Source organism: Boleophthalmus pectinirostris, unplaced genomic scaffold (assembly GCF_026225935.1).
Source record: "Boleophthalmus pectinirostris isolate CB_2022bp ecotype Guang Dong unplaced genomic scaffold, ASM2622593v1 HiC_scaffold_9, whole genome shotgun sequence".
Classification (NCBI taxonomy): Eukaryota; Metazoa; Chordata; class Actinopteri; order Gobiiformes; family Gobiidae; genus Boleophthalmus; species Boleophthalmus pectinirostris.
The window spans coordinates 14,254,800-14,279,787 of record NW_026571541.1 but is presented as its reverse complement, the minus strand read 5'-3'; the positions used below and the strand labels follow the sequence as shown (position 1 = coordinate 14,279,787).

The 24,988-nt window shown below is 38.4% G+C and overlaps 1 protein-coding gene across 3 annotated transcripts; it reads left to right on the top strand.

Moving 5' to 3' along the window:
- Positions 1 to 78: 78 nt before the first annotated feature.
- Positions 79 to 19,687, top strand: treh (trehalase (brush-border membrane glycoprotein)). Of its 3 annotated transcripts, none has more exons than XR_008631457.1 (10): positions 79 to 392; positions 489 to 538; positions 1,032 to 1,232; positions 1,312 to 1,529; positions 2,409 to 2,520; positions 3,544 to 3,656; positions 3,728 to 3,781; positions 4,520 to 4,746; positions 5,642 to 5,733; positions 19,570 to 19,687. XR_008631457.1 is itself a non-coding variant. In XM_055147775.1 (8 exons), exons 1-8 carry the CDS (start codon positions 310 to 312, stop codon positions 4,661 to 4,663), a joined length of 975 nt encoding a protein of 324 aa, XP_055003750.1. In that variant the 5' UTR covers positions 79 to 309; the 3' UTR covers positions 4,664 to 5,435. The 3 variants fall into 3 exon arrangements, 1 of the variants encoding a protein (XP_055003750.1); XR_008631456.1 differs by having other exon boundaries at positions 4,520 to 4,779; XM_055147775.1 differs by lacking the exons at positions 5,642 to 5,733; positions 19,570 to 19,687 and having other exon boundaries at positions 4,520 to 5,435.
- The last annotated feature ends 5,301 nt before the right edge of the window (positions 19,688 to 24,988 follow it).

Sequence of the window (24,988 nt, the reverse complement as noted above, 5' to 3'; positions counted from 1 at the left end):
TATATACTTTATAAAGTTAACCTTTATGAAGACATTTCATGCACTTAGTTCCTTTTGAACTTCTAAACAATTTCTCTTGTTCAGAAGTTCATTTTTTGTATCATACTTATTTATTTTTCCTAATAAGCAAATGTTAAATGATATGCTTTTTAAATCTTCATCATGGTTGTGCTCTTATGGTGCAAAATTGTACAGTAGTGCACATAGCAACACTGTGCAAAACAATATCTACTCACATGATGAAGCGGTTGTTATGTATTCCATGTCAGGGCTGCTTTACCCAGACTGGATCAGGAATACTTGTTTTGGATGAAGAATCGCTCAGTTTTGGTGAGCGTGAATGGCAACAAGCACAGACTGAACAGGTTTGATGCCCAGGTGGGACTGCCAAGGTGTGTCTAAAACAAATGACTTCAAATGATCCAAAACATATTCAGAAAATGAATGATATAAACTGAAACATGTTTCTCCATGTGATATGAATCCAGACCTGAGTCCTACACAGATGATCTGGAGCTGGCTGAAGGACTCACAGAGGGTAAGGATAGATTAGAGGCTGGTTTCATCTTCTTCTTGGGCTTTGTGGAGCATATATAGTTGAATAAATATGCAGATACCTGACCTATTGATATTGTATATTGCATTTAAAACAGAATGGTGTCCATTTTAGTTCTTTATTAAGGCAGAAGTTGCTTTTATTACTTTGTTTAAATTTGTGTTTGGCTATACCATGGAGAGAGCTATAAAAAGATCTCAAATGCAATGATTGGCAATCACCAGTAGAGGATGAGCTAGAGCATACACTACAGATAAGGTTCTAATCAGCTGTTCTCAAATGCAGTTAAAGATTGATACTAAAATACATGGATAAAAACAACAAAGATTAGTAAACCAGAAGTTATACTGCAATCTACTATTATTAGAACTAGTGTTACTTTGTATATATATATGAAAACATGAAACTCATAATGAAAGTAAAGGTAGTTAGTCTTGTTACAATTGTAATAACTAAAACTGTGTATTCTACTCAGATTCCAAGCAGCAGTTGTGGATGGACATTACAGCTGGAGCAGAGTCTGGCTGGGACTTCTCTTCTCGCTGGTACATGAACAGTACAGGTCAAAACTCTAGCACCCTCAAAGACACTCGCACCAGCCAAATCGTGCCCTCTGACCTTAATGCCCTGCTGTGCCGCACTGAGAAGACGCTGGCTTCTTTTCACCGAATTCTGGGTGAGTAGTCTAATCTGCTCTGCGACACAAAGCCCTCTTATATAATCTCATATAAGGAGCATGTGTGCTTTTGTGACAGGCTCTAATGAGTCAGCAGCACTTTATGAGCAGGCAGCACAAAACAGACTACGTGCCATGGATGCAGTGCTGTGGGATGAACAGCTGGGGGCGTGGTTTGACTACAACTTGCAGACAGGTTCTAAACGTTTGGAATTCTACCCCTCCAACCTGTCACCTCTCTGGGCACAGTGCTACCCTGAAGAGAAGAAGGCACACAGGGCAGTGCAGTATCTCAAGGTTGGTATGAACTTTTGAACTTGAAAAAGTCTCAAGTGAAGGATATCGGTAATGTTAAAATAATTTAATAATAATATCAGTTATATTGGTAATGCCTCTAGGATGACCACTTTGCCTCTTTTGGTCATCCTGCACAGCCATTTAGGTCTCAGTCCTTCTTCCTGCCAATTTAGAGAATGTCCAACTTTTTTATAGATGTCACTTGAATTATATAAAAAGATTTACATAGAAAATGCTAAAATAATATTTTTTTCCCCACAATGAAATCAGGACTTTTTGGCTGTTTTGGCTGTCAGAATATGTTTTTACCTGTCACTATTTAAGACTCTCTGTGCATTGCGATTGATACCACCACACATTTTGAGTTCTTATCTATGAGCTTTCCTTTAACATGTGGCCATAACAGCTTGTCAAAGCCTGATCTTGTCAGATCTCAAAAGCTAAGCAAAGCCAGACCTGGGTAGTACTTGGATGGGAGATTGCTGGGAATACTGGTGGGGTATTCACCCACATTGCCTACATTGTACTGAAGTCAAAGTGATGACAAGTGTACTTTTATTTTCATATTTCAGTGTGAAAATAGTACGAATGTCCTTTTTTCCTTTAGTTTTTCATATGACACAGAATCCTCCCAGTTATGTGAGTCCAGAAGTGCACAACATCGCACTGTGACTCAGCATCTAACACTATAAACATTTTAGTAAGTGTCCTCACAGTGATGGAGGGAGGAGAAGATCCATCCCTCTCTTCATCAGCTGTCAAACCCCATCCCTCTAGTGCACTGTCAGATGTTTTATATTTTCTCTGATGTTGTACTTTTTATCCCCACTAGAGGGCACCGACGCACCACGAAGCTCTGTGTGTATCTTTGCATTACAGGGGAGTGGCGCTCTCAAGTACCCAAATGGAGTCCCTACATCACTGAAGGAGTCCGGACAGCAGTGGGACTATCCCAATGCTTGGCCTCCTTTACAACATATGCTGATCGAGGGTGAGGGAAGACGAGACATACATTTGACTCTTATATCTGCAGCTTCACCAACTGACATACCATTAGAGTTTCTACCAGCAGTCAAAACCTTATGAGATTGTGCCATGTGCTGGTCTTTTGATACCTATCTCTGGGAATCTGAAAATTCCATATAAATTAAAGGGGCATTATGTAACCGTTTGGAGGTTCCATCACCTGCTTCTGTCCATGGAGATGTTATTACATAGCCTGTAATATTCCACATCATGGCATTAAATATATGAGTCTTCATGAGAACAGGCAGGTGAATCTATCATGCCAAGTTACAGGTCAGATCTGTGGAGAGGCGACCTTCCGTACAGCAAAAATACATGTTTTTCACTGCTATTTTTTAGAGCTTAATGTATCTATAATTGAAAACAATTAAAAATTGTTACCTTTAATGCCATATTGTGGAACATTTCAAGTCAAGCCATCCACCAGAAAAGTTAATATATGGTACACCTTTAAATTATTTCAAACCATAATTGCAAACTATTCCTATTTAGCGTTTGGCTTTAGTTCCAACACCTCCAGTCCTCATCAAGCGCTTGTTCCCTGTCCCTGAGATCTCTGCCAGGCTCACAGCTGCCGCAGCCAGCTCTCCTCTCCTGCGCTCTCTGCTGTTTTGCCTCCAGCCTGATCTATAGCAAATGAACACACAACAATTTGGAAACAGGTCAACCACATTCTGCGAAAATTAATTTGGCAGCGCAGTTAGTATCTTTGTTAGTGACGCATTTTTCATTTGACCATAGAGTCTTTTTACTGTCTGTTTGTTGGGAAGAATACACAATGGCACACTGATGTTGCGGTATAAAAACAAAAACTAATTATGTTATACAAGTATATTTTAGAATGCTAATAATCACAAGAACTACTATTCTACAAGCCAGTGTTATAAGCAAGTGTTTCTCTATGTGCTGGCTAGCCCATACCGTGTGTCTGAACTGAAGTACAAAATTGCTTTTTCCACTACTGCAAAAAGCCATATTGTATCTTCAGGTTTATCTAAGGTGCCTTCAGAAGATGCTAAACAACTTGCAGAGGACTTGGCACAGAAGTGGATTCGCACCAACTGGATGGCGTACACGAAGTATGAAGCCATGTTTGAAAAGGTGAGAAAACTTGGCAATTCAAATGTGAGTCTTGTACAGTGGTATCATGGCTAATACTCTTCCTCCCACAGTATGATGTGAATGGGGATGGTAAACCCGGCGGTGGAGGGGAGTATGAAGTCCAGGTACTTTGCATGTGTTTTGTGTCCAGAACTTGTTTGTCACTTTGTCTCTGCTTTATTTGCATGCTAATGTACTATCTTCCATTTCGTGTCATCTCATTTCAAATAAGACCATTTGTTCATTTTGCTGCTCGGCTGAGTTTGGATGTGACATTCTGTCTTTGGTACATATCCACAGTAATTTAGTTAGAACAGTGTGGAATGCACACTTTGAATTTTGTTACATGTTAATTTTCCTCCAGGTCCCAGCCATTAAATGTGAATTACATCAAAATCTACTTTATTTCAGTTGAGTAGTGAAAGATTTAGTATACACTGCCAAGAATTTCAATATGTTTTTATTGTTTTTGAACTTAGATTTGATTGTTTACAATTAATCAGGACTAAAAATCTATTGGTCTTAAAGTAACTACCGCATTATAAAACTATATTATAGATTTAAGTCCAGAACTAAATGTAGCTCTCCTCAGTAGTCTCTATTCTCCATTATACTGCCCAATAATGCCCTTTGGATGCATTAACAAATTTATAAGTAAATACGACATTTCATTCATTTTGTGCCAAAATAAAGAATTTGATTTAAACTGTTATATTGTGTTTAGTCTTTATATTTTCTTAAATACACAGCACTATGGGACATTTGATTATGACCACCAAAAAGGGAGCTCATTTGTAAGCCTCTGCCTGTTATTCTTCCATGCTATTGTGCTCACCTGCTTTGATGTGTTTGTGTGTGCATAGCTTGGCTTTGGCTGGACTAACGGTGTGGCCCTTCAGCTGCTGGACCAGTACGGAGCCTCTCTCACCTCGGGCAGCAGACACAGCGGCCCTGGCCTCCTCCTCCTCTTCCTCCTGCTCCTCTCAGCCCTTTTCACGCTCCACTGACGCCATGGTGACACGGAGCACACCTGGAGGCTCTGTTTTAGTCTGGCTTTCATTGCACCACATCAGTCACTACAGCCCCTCTGGTACGCTGGAACTAACCACCAACATCTAGTACAGTATGTGTTGCTATGTGTATGATTATTTAATTTAATACCATTGATTTTGTGGGTAATATTAAAGGTATATATTATGTAAAATCGACTTTTATGAGCTTGTTGTAATGGTGTTCCCTCATCATTAGTTTGCTCAGAGCTGTATCCCGATTGATCCATGGACGTTTGAGTAATGCAGTAATCTCCTGCATTCAAGGCGCGAGTGCTTAGAATTTCAGTTTTCACCTTCCCCCTGTCTCCGCCCACTGTACTTCCATAAGCATTTTGCCACAATAAAAAGTATTATGAAGCCATTTTAAATCAATAGTGTGGTTTACAATTTAAAAAATGTAAAGTAATGACCCACGTATGCTGTAGTTGAATACTAAATGCCAATTTTTTAACCAATAAATTGTCATGTTGTAATGTTGCTTTCACTATAATACAAAGTTAAAATGTAAAAAAAAAATACTTTGAGAAAAATAAAATGAAGAAATCAACTTGCATTATTCAGTTGATAATAGGTTTTCATGCTTGAGCTGTGCTGCTTATGTGATGGGGATTCAAAATGGCTCAGAAATGGATATCGCTTACAGTGTGTAATCGTCTCCGGCGTGTTATCAAATTAATAAATATGAGCTCTGGTTATCTAAACATTTATAGTGAATTTGCATTGAATTATTTTTCTTGGGCCCATGATCTGATTAACTATAGAAGTGTAGCAGGATTTATATACAGGAAGAATAAGAACCAATTTCTCAGTTTTTCGAACCCTTTTCTCCAAATATAGGTACTTTAAAGGTACATTGTGGAACTTTTTTGGTAGAAGGTCCGTCAAATGCTTTTCTCCATGAAGATGTTATTGCTTGTCTGGTATGTTTTGCAGTATGGTATCAAACCATCGCCATGGAGACCAAACCAGACCAAGTTACAGGTCAGATCTGTGGAGAGGCAACCCTGCACACAGTCAGAATGCCTGTGAGTATTTATTCACCTGTAATTGAATAAATGTAAGGTAGAGCTGTTTAACGTCATACTGTGGAACATTTCAGGCAGAGCAGTGGCATATCCATAGAAACAAGCAGGTGACGGAACCCTATCCAAAAAGTTACATAGTGCACCTTTTAACTATCCATTTTAAATATAGTTCAACATCTTTTACGAATCAGAAATCATACCATTTATTTTTAAAAGAACAGCCTTTGACCCATGTACATTTTTATTAAAGGAGAAACTATTTTAAATGGAAACCAAAGACAAAAAGTCATTTCTACTGTACAATTTCTGCTTGTGCATCTATGTCAAAATCCAGGTCAAGCATGAAATTAAGTCCATACAGACATTCAAATACTTGTCAGAAAAAGTAATGAGAAATTTGCCTGTAGAAGAAGAATTTGCATCCCTTGCGGTTGTGGTAGATGTACATTTCTAAGCAGGGATTTCAGTGCATCTGCCTCTTTAGCCTGAGTGCGCACAGCAGATAGAGTGTGCTACTTAAATGGGTAAAAGGCCAATAGGAGCAGTGGTCCATGCTGTCCCAAAGATCACTGTGGTAATGTGCTATTGTAAGCCTCCATCTACATGTCATATCAGCTGCACTGGCCCATCCTACGCTCTGAGCTGTGACACCCGCCAGGCAGCAGCTGGGAGCGCTACGTGTGTTTAGACCGATTTAGCAGCAGGCAAAGGCAGGCATTATGTTTGACCCTCACTGACACAACTAAATCAAGTACAAACTACTCCCCTGCAGTACTTTAGAGAATATGCAGGCTTCCTTCAGAAAAGTACACTAAGGGAAACTTAAACTACAGTATGAACAAATCAGTTTCACCACCTGCAAAAATGACAGTCATCACTTGATATAGTGCTACACTTTTAGAACAGCTATAAGTCAACTGTATTTTTTTAATGTTTATAATCTCAGATTTTGATTTATTCACCATACTTTAAATGTGCACTATGTGACTTGTGATGAGGGAGCTTGTCTCCATGGAGATTCTTATTGCATTAACTGGATGTTCCAGTGTGTGGCATTACACTTATCTCCATGGAAACAAGCAAATAACCTGCAATATGGCCTTGTGGTGCTTTTAGGAAATAAAACACCCAAAATGGAATACATATTTTATATAAATAATAAGTTAGTCAAGTTTAATGCCACGCTGAGGGATATTCCAGGCTAAGTATCCATGAAGAATCAGGTGGCATACCATCCGTCATAAAAGTTACACAGTGCACCTTTAATTGGGCCACTTTTTGTCCTAGAAGACACCAGTAGTCATGTTTTTAGTCTGTTTAATGGTTATAGTGATTATTATTATTATTATTATTATTGGTGTGTAAATTCACCACACTAGGTAAGTATTAGGAACTGTATAGATGATTATGCATACATAAATAAATCTATAATGTAATGACTAAACCTAATTCGTAATTAATGCCTGATATATTGGCACACACGTTTTGAATTACACAGCTGATATAACTGTACTTTCCTTTTTATGCTATTGAACTGTATGTAGTCTAGCTGCTTAAGCGTGGCTACATCACAGGAGTAGTCGGGCTCTTGTAAAGCAGCAGTGACAAGTGCGTTACATATTGTTGTGGAAGCAAAGGTCACGGCATCATGTCCTCGGCAGTCTCCCAGTTACTACTTGTGCATACAAACTAGCAGCGTCCCACACAAGATGCTTCTCAGTTTTAACCATGTGAAAATGTATTCTTTTGTTCCTTGGAAATCAACATTCTGTAGTTATGTTGCTATTCACAATTCTATATCGAGTTCAGCTAGAATAATTATATTCATATCAAATATACAAGACTGTGAAATGTCTTTCTATGATTGAGTACGTAGAAGGATTTTCCCCAAAAACTCTCACAAACAAGGTCAACAAATTTACGGTAGCTTACGGATTTCCAATTGTTCATTATGACAAAGCAGACATAGAAAAATAACTCTCCTGGTTCACTCATAGTTACTTGAATGTCTTGCCCAAGGACTTAAAACTATATCCACTGGGTTAGAGAGTGCATCTAAAATAAAATTGTATTACTCAGAAAATTCTGTTGACGTCTGTCAGTATTAAATATTATTATTATTATTTATTATTATTATTATTATTATATTCAAAATTTGATATGCTGACAACTCAATATACAGTTTTCACAAAACACTGAAAACTATGCAATTATTTGTGAACAGTTTTTTCTTCAACCTCATTCCAGTAAAGCTCCATGTCACCTGATTTTTTTTTTACTGCATGATGTTCTGAAATCTGTAAAATGCTCTCAAAGCGCAGTGGGGCTGGAGAGAGCGGGGAACAATGGCGGCGGATTCCTGCTGTATTTGAGTGGGGCTTCCCTTACAAAGCCCGCTCTGGCCCCTGCAGCACACATCACACACTGCTCATTATCCGCTGAGTCCTGCACGGGCTGTCCCACTCTGCACCGCCAGCTTCACCCCTCTGCAATGGATCTGGCAGTGTGTGGGAAACTAGATACATAACAGACTATTCTAAAATATATATTGTAAATGCATTGTATTTCTCATTGGCAGTCTTAGTAGTAATTAGGTAGAGGCACTCAAAATTATATTGGAGGTTGGTGTAGTGGTAATGCTTGTATAACAGCATAGTAAAAACAGTAGTAGCAGTTGCAACAAGGTACAAATCATTCTAGCCCTAAGTAAGGTAAAATAAATAACATTTGGTGGTAACATAGTATACCAACTAATATTTTTTATTAGTAGTATTTTACTTGAATACAGATTACTTTTTCTTGCATGCTTTGTGGCATTCTATTCCTGAGTGCAGACGTCTCTCTGATTCACACTCTGCCCTAATCAATAACTCATTGAGGGAGCATGCCTGTGTCCCTGTGCAACGCATTTCCTAATTATGACCACTGCATCCAAAGCCATTCTCCAGTCTCTGGTTTAGCCACTAAATAGTTTGGAGATGAATCCTGATCCTTGACCTCTAAAGTGAAAGGATTGGCTAACTGCAGGCATTATACAGATAAATATAAGATAGCTTAGTAATATTGATTTTGAAGTGGCTGGAGATATCAGGCTTTTCATAATCGATAAGTCTTGTGGTATCATTCCCATAGACTTTCTGCTGCTTTAGTGGACATTTGATCAAATGAAGGGCGATCTGTTATTTAAAGGAAATGTAATATTGTCAGGGCAGATCTTCTCTCAACATGAGGGTTTATGGAATGATCAGAATTCAAAATGCAGTGAAATTTTCTATATTGCAATATTGATACAGATACAGCCTTTTTTTTGTTCCATTTGACCTCACACATATTAATGAGACAGTCCATCCAGCTAACTGGAATAACAACTATAACTTGGTATTGTAACAGTAGGGAACTACAAATATATGCAGTATAAGGCAATATTAAAGGTCTCATGTCTCTTTGAGAGCCTATGCCTTTTTGGTCCCGTATTTGATTTGATTTTTCTGAGTGAGACGACCTGTTTAATTTTGTTGAGCGAAATAAACTAAACTGAACTTGTGACACTATGACCATCAGATTGTTTTTTGCCAGAGCATCATCTGTGTACTTTAAAGATGGACATTGGACCTGGCAGTGTCTGCAGCAGGTGTCTTGTGCCCATCACTCAAGGTGTCAGGTGCAGTGACTATTTTGGCAGGTGACCTCCTTGTCTAGGGTAAGTCGTGGGTTTTGGACCTTGGTCTGAGATCTGGACTTTGGTCCTTTGGTTTGAGCTTGTGTATGAAAATGAAAGAAGTATTCAATAGAACTGACATGTAATAAATTACTTATTCAGTGGTGTAATTTCAATGTTTTGGGTCATTGCCTCAAAACTAATGTTTAACACCTATGTATTTCCTCCTCCTGTAGCCTGACTGCCTCTGTGTGTAACCTGCAACTAATATAGGTCTCATAGGCTAAATGTGCCAATCTGGCCTGCATTCATGTTCAACATGAACATAGAACCACAGAAACTGACTAAACAATATCATTATCATAAAGTGCTTGCAGGTTGAAAATAGTTACTCAGTGATGAGAATAAAGACAATTTTACACTGAGGGCTTCTATTGTCTTTCACTTGAGTAAACAGGATGTGTGTTATGTCCTCTACATTTCCAAAGCCCACTGTGAGGCTGTAGTGCCCTTTATGTGATGAGAATCAGCCTTGTTATGTCTCATTCAATATTACGGGCACTCAAAAAAACCTATCAACGCCACACATTGTGCCACACTCATGGCAAATGGGCAACTTTTACCCCATACTTGAAATGTTTTCAAGAAAAAAATAACAACTAATCACATGCTCCCAGTTGTCTTCAGAAACAATTTAGTTGTGTTTGAACCGAAAGCCCGACAATCACACACAATATTTCACACTGATTTTCCCATTATCCATCAGAGTGGGATGTCAGTGCAGTGACTGACTCCGATCAATAGCTCTGGTGCTGGTTAGGGCTGGACTTGTCAGATACAGACCTGCAGCTGCAGAGGGAACGTTTGGGTTGTCTGTGTAATGGAGAGTTCTTATGCGTTGTGAATATGCTGCTCCTCTTACGTGTGAGGCTACCACACTCATGCTCACTGCTCTTCCACATTAAAGCATGAAAGAGCTGTTGTGTAAAGTCTTCTCCTGAGAGCAAGCCTTTGCACTGTGAGACTGAAAACAACACAACAACAGTGGGAAAGTGAGGGACAGGATTTCAACAAACTGACCATCCCACACATTCTAGTTCAAAGGTAAATGCTTAATCAGTTTTGTTTGCCACAGAACACATGCAACAAAGGCAAGGCCACTATTTGCACGTACATTTATGACCTACAAAAAGAAACAATGAACATGAGCATAATTCATGGTTATACGTCCGGGATAAATCAGTATAATAAAATAAAATGCATAAATGTCATTCCATATCCACAGCATTCAAAGTTTTATTTACACCATATTCCATATGCTATTTTATAAATGTATGAAAGCATCACACTAGTCCTGCAGCTAAACAATTAATCTAAGCCATTACTGATCATTCCTAAAAATATCACTAAGAAAGTTGTGTGTAATTATTAAAGTCCTTTTGGTTGACACAGTTTCCCCACCTGCACTGCGAGGTTTAAACCACATCGGGGAGTGAAAAAGTGCACAGGAGGCGCCCCGCACACTCCCACTCCACAGATGGTGCAGCAGACGAGATGGGAGGACGAGGGGAGAGATAAGGAGGGAGAGAGGGAGACAGAGGGAGAGAGAGATGGTGGGAGAAAGACATGGAGAGAGAGAGGGAGAGCGATGGCACGTGAGCACTCCTCTGACAGTGAACAGAGGCACTGCTACATTGGAGAAGTTCCAAGAGAAACACTTGAATATTTATTGTGCTGTGGCTGCTTTGGAAACTTCCTCCCACCTCTGATTTGTCACTGAGGCGTGTGTGAAATATTAATCCAGAGAGGGTGGAGAAGCAGTAGTCTTTGGGAGACACTTGACCCACCTTTTCTACACTGTTTATCTACAACAGTACTAAAGTGAATGAATACTGCTGTTGTGTTTGCTAGTAAACTTAACTCATTTCCTACTACTACACATTCCCCACTTACCTTGGCTACTAAATTGTGGGTTTCATCTTTCTGGGTTTCAAAATGAGTTTGAGTTAACAACTGAAAACAAAATATATCTTTTGAAGAGAGAAAAATTCTCAAAATGTTGCATATTACACTCTTTTTCCAACTACTATTGCCGAAAACATTCCTACTGTTACTTATTATAGCGAAATAAATACTTAAAGCTCCGACATTACTCAAAATGTACTCTTGTTAACTTTTATGTTACATCCTCAAAAACATACCTGGAGTTGTGTTTTGTTTCATTCATGTTTGAGTAATCCTACAAAGTCAAAATGATCTGTTCCACCTTGTGACATCATCAAGTAGTTTTTGAGTTAACAGCTCCTTTTACCTTTAGTTCAGTAGAAATGGGCAATTCCAAGTTTGAAACAATCCAAATGATTATATTAAGGGTGTATGGAATTTAACACAGTGGTGCACTTCCTGTATTACCTCATGATGTCACAAGGTGGAACAGAGCATTTTCAGTTTGAGAGAAAAGCTCAGCCTAAATATGCAGAGTTTGTTGTTTACATTATAACATAGATCAGAAAATATTGTAATATCCTTTTAAATAAATAAATAAATACTTATATTGTAGAAGCGTTACTGTAGTTACCTTCCACTAACATAATTCAGAGTCGAGTTTGTATTGCCACACGTAGAGCAAGTCTGCATAAAGTGAGTCTGGAAAGAAGCAGGAAATGAAATGATCGCATGAAGGATTCTGTGGCACTCATGAGTCTGTGTCTGAGAGAGCAGCCTTGTGAATGGGCCAGACTTGTGCTTGCTAAGCTATTATTTCAGCCCAAGTCAATATTCATTCAGTGTGCAGGTGATAAATGTGCTGGTAATAAGTGGAGGTGGCATTTCTCAACAAAATAAACCCCCTCGGAAGCTGCCACGCCAGATTTATTGTCAGTGGTTAGCGCCGTTGTGCTTTTGAAAAATTCAGGGCTTGGTTTACCTGCAGTTATTTGTTAGAAACTCAAGATCATAAGTTAGAATGAACTCCCTCAAGTTAAACTTTTTAAAAAGTCTTAACAATGTTTTTTTTTTTCTTTAATTGAGATTTAGTATCATCTGACCAGAATAAATACATGATTTTTCTGTAATTTTTCTGGCAGAGGGTCTGTCAGATGCTTTTCTTCATGGAGATGTTATTGTTTTGTGTGGAATATTTCACAGTATGGTGTTGAACCTTTAAATCTTCATGAAGACCAAACGAGCAAAATACAGATCAGATTTGTGGAGAGGCAACCCCACTCACAGTCAAAATGCCTGTTCAAGTATTTTGGAGTCATAAAACTACCTGTAATTGTAAAGTAAATCTGTTTAATGTCACACTGTTGAACATTCCAGTCAGAGCAATCACATAATTGCTGAAATAATAATCATCATTTTAATTGAATATACATACTTATTGCAACTTTTATAGTATTCTGCAGCTGTAATAGTAGTAATATATATTTTACTACACACAATTAATACTTATAAATAAATAAACATAAATAAATACAATATGACATAAGATGATAGAAATACAAATACAGGTGATAGGCTTGTTAAGCAGCTGCTGAAGCATCTCTCTGCAGCTCCCCATAGACACTGAGTGGGAGGAAAAAAAGCTGACGTCAATGGTTCATGAAGTAACAATGTATACAGGCAAAAAAAGAAAATCTAAAAAAAAAAAAAAAAACACACTTATGCTAAACAGTCGAGTGAACAGGATTTTAATGGCCCCTGAAACCAGAGAGGGGCAAAGTTTTGCAGTGTTTAGTTGAGCTGATCAATATGCAGCCAGGGTACAAAGTACTTCTAAACAATTGTAGGTGTCTGTGTTTTGGCACGTCCTCTAATTAACTTGCATTTCTCACAACAAGAACAAGGAGCTATATTTATACTTTCTTTTGTGATACAACAGGGACTGTGTGGTGTGCGTCACTGCTCCTTTTATCATATTTTCTTGCACTACATGTAAACGCTCACTAGGCCTTGTGTCGTGACCACCACAGACCTGCTGTGTCCCCGTGGAAATGAATAATGAAGAAACCAATTTCCTCTTTTGTCAAAACAATTTCAACCATGTAATCAGCAGATTCAGCCAAAGCTCTGTCAGGACAAAAGAGGGAATTTCATTTTAAGGGCGTCACAGGGTTTGATGTGTTACATTTGTTCCATTGTAAACAGAAATGTGCAGATGGGTCAAGATTTGAACTGAAGAATTATACAGAAATAAAACAGAAGGGGCAAGTCCTTCTAGAAAAATACTTACTTAAGTACGTTTTGTTCTGTGTCATTAAGAACAGTTTCTATTGAAGTGGATAACCCAAACTACAAGTTCAAAGTTTAGTACAAGTTTCCCAAAGGACTGCATTGCAATTTAGATGAAGCTGGTGTTGTTATATACTGAAAATGTATACTAAAGACATGCACTACCAAATAGACACCAGAACAGTTAAATACATAATATGCCTTTAGTATCCATAAAAAAAAAAAAAAAAAAACAAACAAAACAAAACAACTGAAAGTAATTTCTTTTAGCATGATTGTGTTTATCGGTACAGAGAAGAGCAGAGAACAGTGAGACAAGAGAGCATTGATGACTATTTGGATTTGTACTCTACTCGTGGTAATGGAGAACAATTGCGTGGTTATAATTACATTCAATTACAGTTTCAATCAAGTACAATTTTCTGAAATTAACTTCTCAATTAAGATATTTGGAGTATTTAATTTGCCAATTTCCTCCCTGGTTACATTAAATAGCAGTTTCTCAAGTTTATTCTTTTACGGGTTGTTCGTGTTTTTTAATTCGCCTTTCTCTGAGATATGGTTCAGGTCAGTACACAAGTGTAATAAACTCCTGCTTAAACTGAGTCATGTTTAAAAATTCATAATGATCAGATTTTAATGTGCAGTGTATTAGTGCGATGCTTGAGAATAGTTGATACTGGCCTCCTAGGTGTTGCTGTGGATGCATTGATAATGTATTCCCACTGCGTATTCCCAGTCTTTGAAAAATGCCTGTGCTGGAGGGAGATGGCCTTGTGCGAATAGAAAGGGGAGCCGCAGGGGGGACAGATGCTCTGATATTCCAGCAGGGTGCGGCACCGTGGGGCTGCAGAGCTGTACAGCGCCCAGTGGGGGGCAGTGTGCAGCAGTCACACCCACTCAACACAGCGGGACACCACAGGAAATGGCAGGAATCGAACGGCAACATGCTCAGGGAGGTCACGACTCTGCATTCAAAGACAAAAGCACAAGACATGATGGGAAAACATTCTCACCCTGTCTTTCTTGGAGACCTCCACTTCAAACACTCAAATTTTTTAGTCAGTGTCAAAATGATGTCTCACTGAAGCAACAAACAAAGCTTCATAAATAATGATTTAAAACATACAGGCGCAGTTGACCAAGTGTATTGCCCAAGGACACAGTGTGATATGACGTAATGCTGACTGATACAGTAGATTTCATCAACATTCCCTGGTTGTTAGACATTAATCTAAACTTTAATTTAACACAGTCTGACCAAAGAACTGAATGTGCTGAAACTACAACAAGTGAGCTGATTTTGCACAATTAAATCAGACAATCTTAAAACTTATTTGACAGTTTTTACTAATGTGTGCATTGTGTCCCCATGGTCACTGGTGAACATTCCGCCTGTAGACATACATGTAGAACACCCCCAGAATCACTGAAAAGTAGCAGAGATCTAAAGTTATATCAAACTTTTTGCAAGTTAGCGTAGTGGCTGCCATCCCAAGCATATCAGATGAATTGACATTGCAATTCTAAAGCTATAACAAGAAAAAAGAAAATGAATTAATTTTAGAACATGTTTTCTTGTACAACACATCAAACTGAATGAAAAACTTCCGAATGCCCTTTTCAGATAATCTCACATTATTTCACCAACTTCTAATAATGATTTGTTGAAACAGTTGCATCACACACTCTTCTTCAAAATACACCAAAAGAACAAATACATTTTTAACACACGAAACTAAGAATTCTGTGATTCCAGGACAAAGCAACACTCATCTGACTCATACTGCATCCACACTGTGTCTAACTAGAATCAGCAATACAATACAATCTACCCTGGCGTATTCAGAAAGACTCATGGTGATTTGTAGCCCACCATATTTGGTCTGAAGATTTGGCTGGTGTATAACACATACTATGATTGCCAGTAAGTCATAATCTTTTGCCATTACAGATCCTTTGATCTGTATATTTCTTTACATTACCAAGAACTAAGTAACTTCTCTGGAGGAGGGTCTGCATGCAGATTTTATTCCTTTGCTTGGAAGCTTCCACAGTATGGCATTAAAATGATCTAATTAGCAAGTGACATCACATGACATACTTTTATTGCATTTTTTTGCAATAAAAATAGATATTATTGATACATGTATATCCCCCCCCCCCCCCCCCCCCCCCCCCCCCCCCCCCCCACACACCACACACACACACACACACATGCACACATACAAATTACATAATACACCTAAATAGTTATATTGTTTGTGTTTACTTTGCACATAAATCCAAAAGTTGGCAGTTCAGTCCTAACTCCGACTGGTGCATTCTTTTCTTATGTCTTTGGGCAAGACACCTTACCCACCTTGCCCTATAAAGAATATGGTATTTGAGTGATGGGTGACAATTGGAGTGGCTGTAGGCGCAGATCGGCAGCCACACATCAATCAGTCTACCCCAGGGCAGCCTACCACCTCCGAGTTTGGCATGTGAAAGAATACTGCATCCAATTTTAAAGCGACATTGCGTGAAAAGTGCTATCTATATAAAACCAATACATCATTATTACAAAATATGACAGATTTCAAGGAGACCATTAGGATTCCACTCGCTTTCCTCCACACATTTGAAGAGCCCCTGTCTTGTAGAACAGTGCGAGCTTCGGACACATTCACTAAGTTTATCACTGTTAATGAGCGACTCTGCAGTAGAGCCACACTCCATTACACACTGCCCCATGATAAATCGCATCTCCTCTGTGACTTTCTGACCTCAAGGCGATGTTTAATTAATCAGACAGTGGACACAGACCCCATTAGGCCGAAAAGGAACAGGGCCCATGCCTGCTCTGCTCCTGTCCGCTCCCACACATCATTATAATGCTCTCAGTACAGCCTTCACCCCAGCAGCAGGTGTAAGAATACAGAAGACCTCATGTGGTTTACAACGCTGATATTTCAACTGGAACATCCACTGCTCTTAATCAATGTGAGAATACGAATAATTAAGTGGCACCAATTGGGGCAGAATATGTGGATGGGTGGCTGCTGCGGAGACGGAGGACCCCAGGAGATGGCTCAGAGGGGTGCCTGACTAAATTATCACTGGTTTAGCTTCTTGTGGATGATACAGACAGGAGCGCACAAGATAATCATATTAATGAGTTGTGACCAAAATAAAATGGTTTTATGTTGCTATGGAAACAATGGATTGATGGTATTTTAATATATAAACGATAAAACTGAAAATATGTTTATCCAGATGAGCTTAAATCAACTTTTTTGAGCTTTCTACCATGTTATAACAGTTTGCCCTCATCAAAAACATGCCTGAGGAGATTTTATATGTCATCCAGGCATGTTTTAGTAATTTAGCGGTCTTACAGTTAGCAGCACAAGTCTGTCCAATGCTCAGCCCACAAGCCTAAATCCATGCACCTGCACAAAAAACTTTCCATAAATACATAAAAACAGGATACAAAACAAAACACAATGACTTCACAAGCCTGATTTGATGTGCAGTAGTTTAATTAGTGGGATACACTCTGATTGTGTTGTGATAGTGCTCTGAAGAGGGAGTGATTTAGCTTGGAGAGCAAAGGGAGGGGGGACATACAAAACTGGATGTTTTTATTAACATATTAATACATTGTTTTTAGTAAATATAGCATTTTCATTTCTAAATACATTATGTGTTACCTGATAGAAGTGTAACATCTCTTCTTTAAAATGCTGAATTCATACTATTATTTTTATTTAGGTGCATGGATAATGGAAAAGTATCCTGACCATTTGAAGAAAATCTGGTCTGAAAGTCTGAAAATGGGAAATGAAAGATTTGAATTCAATTTTGACTCACAATTGGCCAATAATTTTAGTTCAAATGAGAAACATTTTATTACAACAACCTTGAAAATAAATTGGAAAGTGATGGTGCTCGTGTAACCTTTCTCCATAGAGAAAGGTGACGCTACCAGATCAAGTTACAGGTCAAATCTATGGAGAGGCGAACCCTTTCACAGGAAGATTTTTTTTTTGGTAATCACACCTGAAATTATATGATATGATGTATGACTTCAATGCTGTGAGGCATTTCAGGCAAAACGACTACTACTTCACTGAGACAACAATATGATGGACAAGCCTACCAGAAAAATTACATAGTGAACTTTAAATCTACTCAAATCAAGATATATATTTGACAGTTGAGTTGTGTTGTGTGGATAATACTTTTCCAGTGCATTTATTTACTTGCTGCATTTCTTGTCTGGTTTCTAATCTATTTTCCTGGAAACAGAAAAGCACATTCAGACTTCCATCTCATACGCACTGAACTTTATGATGTGAGTCTTGGAGGAAAGTCCCAGTTTGAATATAGGCTGCCCTTGGCTTGTGCAATGATTGTAACTGCTTTGGCTGTGATTGCCGCAGAGATCAAGGTCCTCCATTATCTGTTTGGATGTGCTTCTCCAAAGGCTGAGAGCAACATGAAAATCCAGCTCAGACATTTTATTCAACACTTTCCACTACACAACATTTGAAGTCTTTTCTTATGCATGTAGATTGTGATCTGCTATGCACTCAGGCTCAGAAAATACATTGGCCCTTAACAACCTCAGTAACTTCTAATAGTTTAGTTTTGTGTGTACACAGCCATGTTCTTATTTTCATAGTTCTCCCAGATTGCGCTTTGATGGGGACAAATAATGTCATAAAGTACACATCAACATCAAAGGAGGGAATAATTTTAGCTTCTCCTGTAATATGTAAGAAGAAGTAGCTGGGAAAATGTCTGTGTTGAGCAGGACTACACTACCAGTCAAAAGTTTGGACATACCAACTCATTCAGTTTTATTTATTTATTTATTTATATACTTACAGAAGACAAATATATGAAGAGAGATATAGTCTATATATATTTATCAAGTGTAGAAAGTAGGGATGTCACAATAACCAAAATACTGTGATATTATATCGTCAAAAGTCTCACAATAATATCGTGGACTGTCACAATATATCTAACTAGAAAAGCACTCAGAGAGCGCAGACCTCCGCCAAGGACTACCCCCATTTTTTATATAAATTGCGATAAAATCAGTCTTCTAGATCAGATCTGGATCAGCCTTTGGAATATGAAAGAGGATCCCATTGTCCATCCCTGAGTCAAATTTCATGGGGTTTGGTCAATAATTAACCGAGATATTGAGAAACAAAATTTTTGGCCCCATTTACCACAATGTTAACTAAAATTTCAAAGTGATCCAGAATCCAGGATTTCTTCCGGATCACCCCCAAAATGAAATCAGTTCTTCCTTTTCACATTTCCAACAAATCCTGAAAATTTCATCAAAATCAGTCCATAACTTTTTGAGTTATGTTGCTAAAAGACAAACAAACAAACAAACAAACAAACGCCGGCAAAAACATAACCTCCTTGGCGGAGGTAATTACAAGTTCCTTTGCTTAAATACATGGTTTTTAGTAGCAACAGCTTATGAACATTGGAAACTACATATCCCATGATTCATTTCAGACAACATGAAGATATATGTTTTTTGTTTTAATTCTGGGGATTATGATGGAAATAGTTCACACCAAAATATTGCCAAGGTATTTTAAAAGCAAAAAATTGGTCCATCTACAATTATATTAGCCTCTTCAAAATATCACAATAAATATCTGTGAGATGCATACCATAATAATATCAAACTGTGAGATTTGGATATCATTACATCCCTAGTAGAAAGTAGTAAACATGTAGAAAAAAACATTAAGGCAATATCCCGGTGGTGTGATTCCTGGTCTGAGCTGCCATGGTGCAAGAGTAGCAAAACATTTAGCTCATTTTCAAAGGAAAGACATCTTTTGTGAAACATGTCAGTAGCAACAAAGAAGATGAAGAAAGAGAATGTAAGTAAAGTAATATTTCTTTTTATTTGATTCTACTAGATTCTACAAAAGTTTCTTTTCATACCTGATATTTTTATCCGGAACGAGGGGGCTTTTTTACTCTCACACACCTGGGATACTGTCCTGAAGAGTCGGATTGGAGATGGTGCTGTCGTCTTGCCTCCACTGGTAAGAAGAGATTGCCAAAACCTGCTTAAATCAGCTGACCAGACACATCACAGCAACATCACATGACCGCTCTGAGGAAGACCGCGGGTGAGCAGTCGAAACTGTCAGATATGAAAACAAACTCTGGGTCTGAAAAAATTATTTAATAAAACTAAACTATAGCTTTTTTCATGTTTAATTAACCCCTTATGTTAACTACTCAGTATGTGCCTAATCTGTAGAACAGGGGTGTCAAACTCATTTTGATCCAGGGGGCCGTGTCCAACCTACCTAAAGGGCCAGATCAAAAAACTCATGACATATAAACCCCAAAAATAACAATAAGTTCAAATATTTGTGCAGAGAAACACAAATCTATTACAGAAATCTTTTTTAATTGATTAACTCTTTCTTATATATTATGAACAACCTGAAACTGAAAAAATGCAATTTCAACACAATGTTTTAACATTATCTTGTATGCAAATAGGAATAAGTCAATTTTTCTTGGAAAATCCTGCACTCGGCTCCACTTTTCTATTTTTTGACATTTTGTTGATGAGGGTGTCACGGTCAACAGTCAAAACGATCGTCCTTTAAGAGCGTTTGGAAAGAGACAAGTCTTCACGTACTTCCACGTACAGAGGCGCTGGAGACGCTGCTGTGATAAACACCGCAGAAAATTAACAATATTAACAATAACAATATAAATTAAAGGTCTTGCAGGGCCAGATGCGGCCCCGGGCAGTATGTATGACACCTATGCTGTAGAAGATTCTCTTACTAATTTTGCTACTTATTTTGAATTTATTATTACCATTTATATCTTTTCTCTGTGTTGTTCTTATATACTGTGATATGTGAGCCACCCTGTCCAAATAATTTCCTTTGTGAATCAACATCTGTTCACCTTGAATTGGTGAAAGATAAACTAGATTAACTAGTATACTCATCCACTGCATTCTCATTTGTTGACGTGGTATTTTCTGAACAAATTTTGAACAGGGATACAAAAAAATCATTTTAGAACCTTCTCCTGAAAAGTATAGGGACTTGCTTATTATACAAATGTGAAAGGCGTCTGGCGGAGAAGGTCGTGGAGCGGTGAGAACAGACTGGTGCTGCTTTTCAGAGCATTTTGAGCTGAATGTTCCACACACACTGTTCTGTGGCACCTTTGATAATAGATGGAACAGACACGCAGACGCTTGTGAGGCACTAATGCTGTATCCCTCTCACTGCTTTCTCACCACAAAATCTCAAAACTGTCTCCATACAGATGCAAGCAGACGTACTCTTCACACCCTATTACTGGTGTCTGACTTCACCATACAGTTGATAATTAATCTTATCAAGTTACTGAATTCCAATTATGTATGTATTAGAAATTTATGTCTTCCTAGTGAGGTTACAAAGTCTTCAGATAAGCTCAATTCTGTCAACTGCACAAGGCTGCTGGAGGGACTTTTGCCAAATACAACACATATGGTGATGCTGTATTTAAACAGGTAATTTCTTCTTGTTGTAGAAAAGAAGCTGTAATTTTTCTTCTAAACTTTCCCAACTATCACACCACAACCACGTCTGAGGCAGAGCTTTATCATCATGGCATCAACTAGCATGCTAACAGTTGATTTCCTGGTTTGCAAAGGATACACTTTTTCAATTAGATGCCAACAGCACAGAGTGGTCTTTCAGTCCCCAAGAGCTGCTTTTACAATACTGGGGCAAATTTTGTACTTTGTTCCATTAACATTTACAAAAAATGGGTACAGACTACAGCCCCACCTGATTTGGATTATCTAGCCCAGTCTATATCCATGTTGTGCAGCTTTTATAGGCCTCTGCCATGTAATACCAATGTGTGTGTGTGTGTGTGTGTGTGTGTGTGTGTGTGTGTGTGTATATATATATATATATATATATATATATATATATATATATAGAGGTCTTAACAAATAAGAAACTATTGATTGTAAACATGTAACAGCATGAGGGAATTGTCAGTTTTCTTTATTGTATTTAAATCATGATGAATATGTATCAGTACACACAAAAAGAACACAGTATATTGTTGCATGCATGTAAACAGAAGATGAAGCTGAGGCCCCCTGATGAGATTATTGATGTATGATATATTCCAACTGTGCATGTGAATGAGTGACTCTCAGTGACAGCCATCGTGAGGAGAGAGATCCATGTTAACGCATTAATATATGTATGCATGTAACACCAAACAGATTGTCTTGAATACACATGCAGTTCCCATTGTGTGCTATAACTTGTCTGACCTCTGTGGGGCGCTGTTCCCTCCTGTGCTGACAGCCTCTCCAGCAGATTCGGGTCCAGTCCTCCTGTGGTGATGTCCCCTGGGTTTTCTCATCAGCGCTCCACATGTTGAGCAGCTCCAATCTGGCCACAGGCGACAGTGAACCCCAGCACTCAGTGTCACTGCTCCTCAGGACTGTCAAAAGACCTCTGTCAGAAACCCCCCTCTGTGCCCCCCGCAAGCCCAGGAAATGAACCAGGGGTGAGAGCGCGGGGACGCTCTGGAAGACACTTCTGCTTAAGCTGCAGCTCCATTACTCCTTCAGACATAAAAAGCCTGTCATTGGTCATTTGATCCACAGCAACAGGAGACGCATTTGATGAGTGAAATAACAAAATGGCCACACAATAGTGCTGGCTTATGGGCATCTTAGAAAAGCCTTGATTTATTTTTTATTCTGAAATCTGTTCTGTGCACTCACATTAATTCAATATGAACCAATGATGACTAATCTCGGCCAGAAAATACCATTTTCATTTTCACCAGCACTGACAACTGCTCAGACTTAAAAGCCTTTCAGCTAATGCATTTATGAAATCACCAGAGTTGAACTTTTACTTATCACAGTGAAATCTTACCAGCATTAACTTAGCAGTCTAACTATGGTAGATGTATGCCTTTATTCTGCATCGCCCCCCTATTTGTTCTGTTCTCAGAAAAGTGGAAGTTTGATTTTGATTTGCTTTAACTAGTTTTAATTAATTAAATGTTATTCTTAAATTCCTAGAAAGATACAGAGAGAAAAAAAAAAGATGGTAAATGGTCACATTTTTATATACTGCTTTTCCACCTTCCAGGATGTAAAGCGCTTTACATCAAGGGACCCATTCACACACACCCATTCACACACCATGTGTGTATGGAGACACTGACACAATGACAGCATTCATCTGTGGAAGCTGGAATCGCACCACTAACCACTATGGGTCAGTGCACAAACGCTCTACATGTGATCATACTTTTAAAAATGTTGTTCCAAAATCATCTTGGTGTTACATAACATGGACAGGGCTCTAATTTATCCTGACATTACAGAGCCCTGGTTTAGAACAGGATATATTAAAGAGTACAGGCGTTAAACAGCAGTGCAGAAAGACACAAATACAAAGTTAAGGTCAACATCTTTTTATTAATCACCATTAACTTACTTGTGTTCTATATTTTGCTGCATAAAAGAGATTTAAGGCCATTAGCAGCTCTCTTTGAATGTAAATGCAAAGGTTCATTCAGCCAAATGGCACCAGTGAATCACAGCACTATTCAGAGAAAGTAGTGGGTAATAAGTGTCTATATTCCTATAAATAGAGCCCATCAGTCATTGCTTATTTATAAAAGAATATATTAGAGAGTCTTTACAAAAGAATATGATTTGCATGAACAACATAATTTCCATTTTGCATTAATGTATTTTTTTGCCCAGTCTATTGTTAGAGGCAAATGTTTTCCTCCATTTAATATGGCTGAGCACATAGCATCACTTACAGTCTAGAGGACTCTCAGATGTAACACTTCTCCAATTTGCTCAAAATCACTTGACATTCAAAAGCCTAAAAAGAAACTGTATTTGTACAGATTTCCTTACAGATAATTGTGGTGACAGCCTAAGATCTATGATAATGTCTCTCTTGTATAAGAATAACAAAAGCGGTTGCTAATGCACTCATAGAAGCCTGTTTCTAACAATTATGGGTAATTTCTCCCTTGAGCAGACAAAAGTATTGCAGCTTTTTGTTCTTGTCCTACCTATCATTTCACTGTTATTTGTGAATGCCAGTGTGTACAAATGAATGTACAGCACAAGTGTGATTAGAGATGTCTCTTCCCTTTCCCATAAACTATATATTGAAATGCAAGCATGAATGAAAAGCTGCTTTCAATAATACACTGTAATATTTTCACTAGATTATGTACAAATTGTTGAAAAAGATTACTTTAACTGCATAATTGTAACTCAATACTACACGCCTCTGCATCTTTGTGCATGTAGCGTAGTATAGATGAGGGAGAGATGGAGTCTAGTTTTGATGAGAATCCAGAGCAGAGCACACTGGTGAAGTCCTGGAGGGCCCCAGCCTTTCAGGAGGTGCGTGTGATGTGCACTCTCCCACGTCTTGCTTTCCTGCGTGTCTCAGGATCAATTATGACTGACAAGAAGCCGGCACTTTTGCAGCTTGTTGGCGTTTTTTGATCTTCGGCAGCATACCAGGCGAAGATTCCTGTGTTTTTTCCTCTTTTTGCTCCCTTTCACTCCCACGCCCATCTTTGACACAATCTGGGATCAGGCAGCCCAAACCCGCGGGATCAGCTTTTAGCCAGTGCTCACAGTCAGGGAAGAGCCATTAGAAGTGCTGGAGGACTTTCAGCTCTCGTGCACTCTTTGTCCCTTTGAAGTGAGGAGGAGGTGGTTCTGTGTTTGCAAAAAGGATTTTCATTTTTATATTTTACAATAAAGTGGAAAGGCATCTTCAGTTTATTTAAAAATGTCTTTTTACTGCCCCAGTGGGACTTGGGTCTTTTTCACAACCCTCCCAAATCAAATCTTTTTATAATTTTGCACATGTCCTCTACCTCGGAATGTCAACATTAGAATCTTGTACCAAATACCAAACATTTTGCATGCCGCTACTTTAGTTATCCAACGTGTCTTATTATTAAATCCCTTTATTGTGCTAATGCTGTTAATCTCTCAGTAATACATTGCAAGCTGAATTTTCCAGTTCTAAACAAACTCTGTCTCCCCCTCACAGTTTAATGAGCTACACATTGGCCATCATGCAATTTAAATCACATACAATTCTCCCCAAGCTGATCACTGTGAAATTAGCTGCAATAACCAATGTTAATACCCCACGCTCCTCTGCCTGTCCCAACTCTTCATCATTATTTCCTCTTCCCCACTGCTTTCAATGCCGGCTCATGTCACCGGAAGGGATTTCATGGAGAACTAAGTCTAAGAAGTGCTAATTTAGGGCAAACAAAAGC

Coding starts and splice junctions, on each gene's coding strand:
- treh (XM_055147775.1), top strand. CDS start 310: ATGAAGAATCGCTCAGTTTTGGTGAGCGTGAATGGCAACAAGCACAGA. Junction 393..488: donor GCCCAGGTGGGACTGCCAAG/GTGTGTCTAAAA, acceptor ATATGAATCCAG/ACCTGAGTCCTACACAGATG. Junction 3,782..4,519: donor GAGGGGAGTATGAAGTCCAG/GTACTTTGCATG, acceptor GTGTGTGCATAG/CTTGGCTTTGGCTGGACTAA.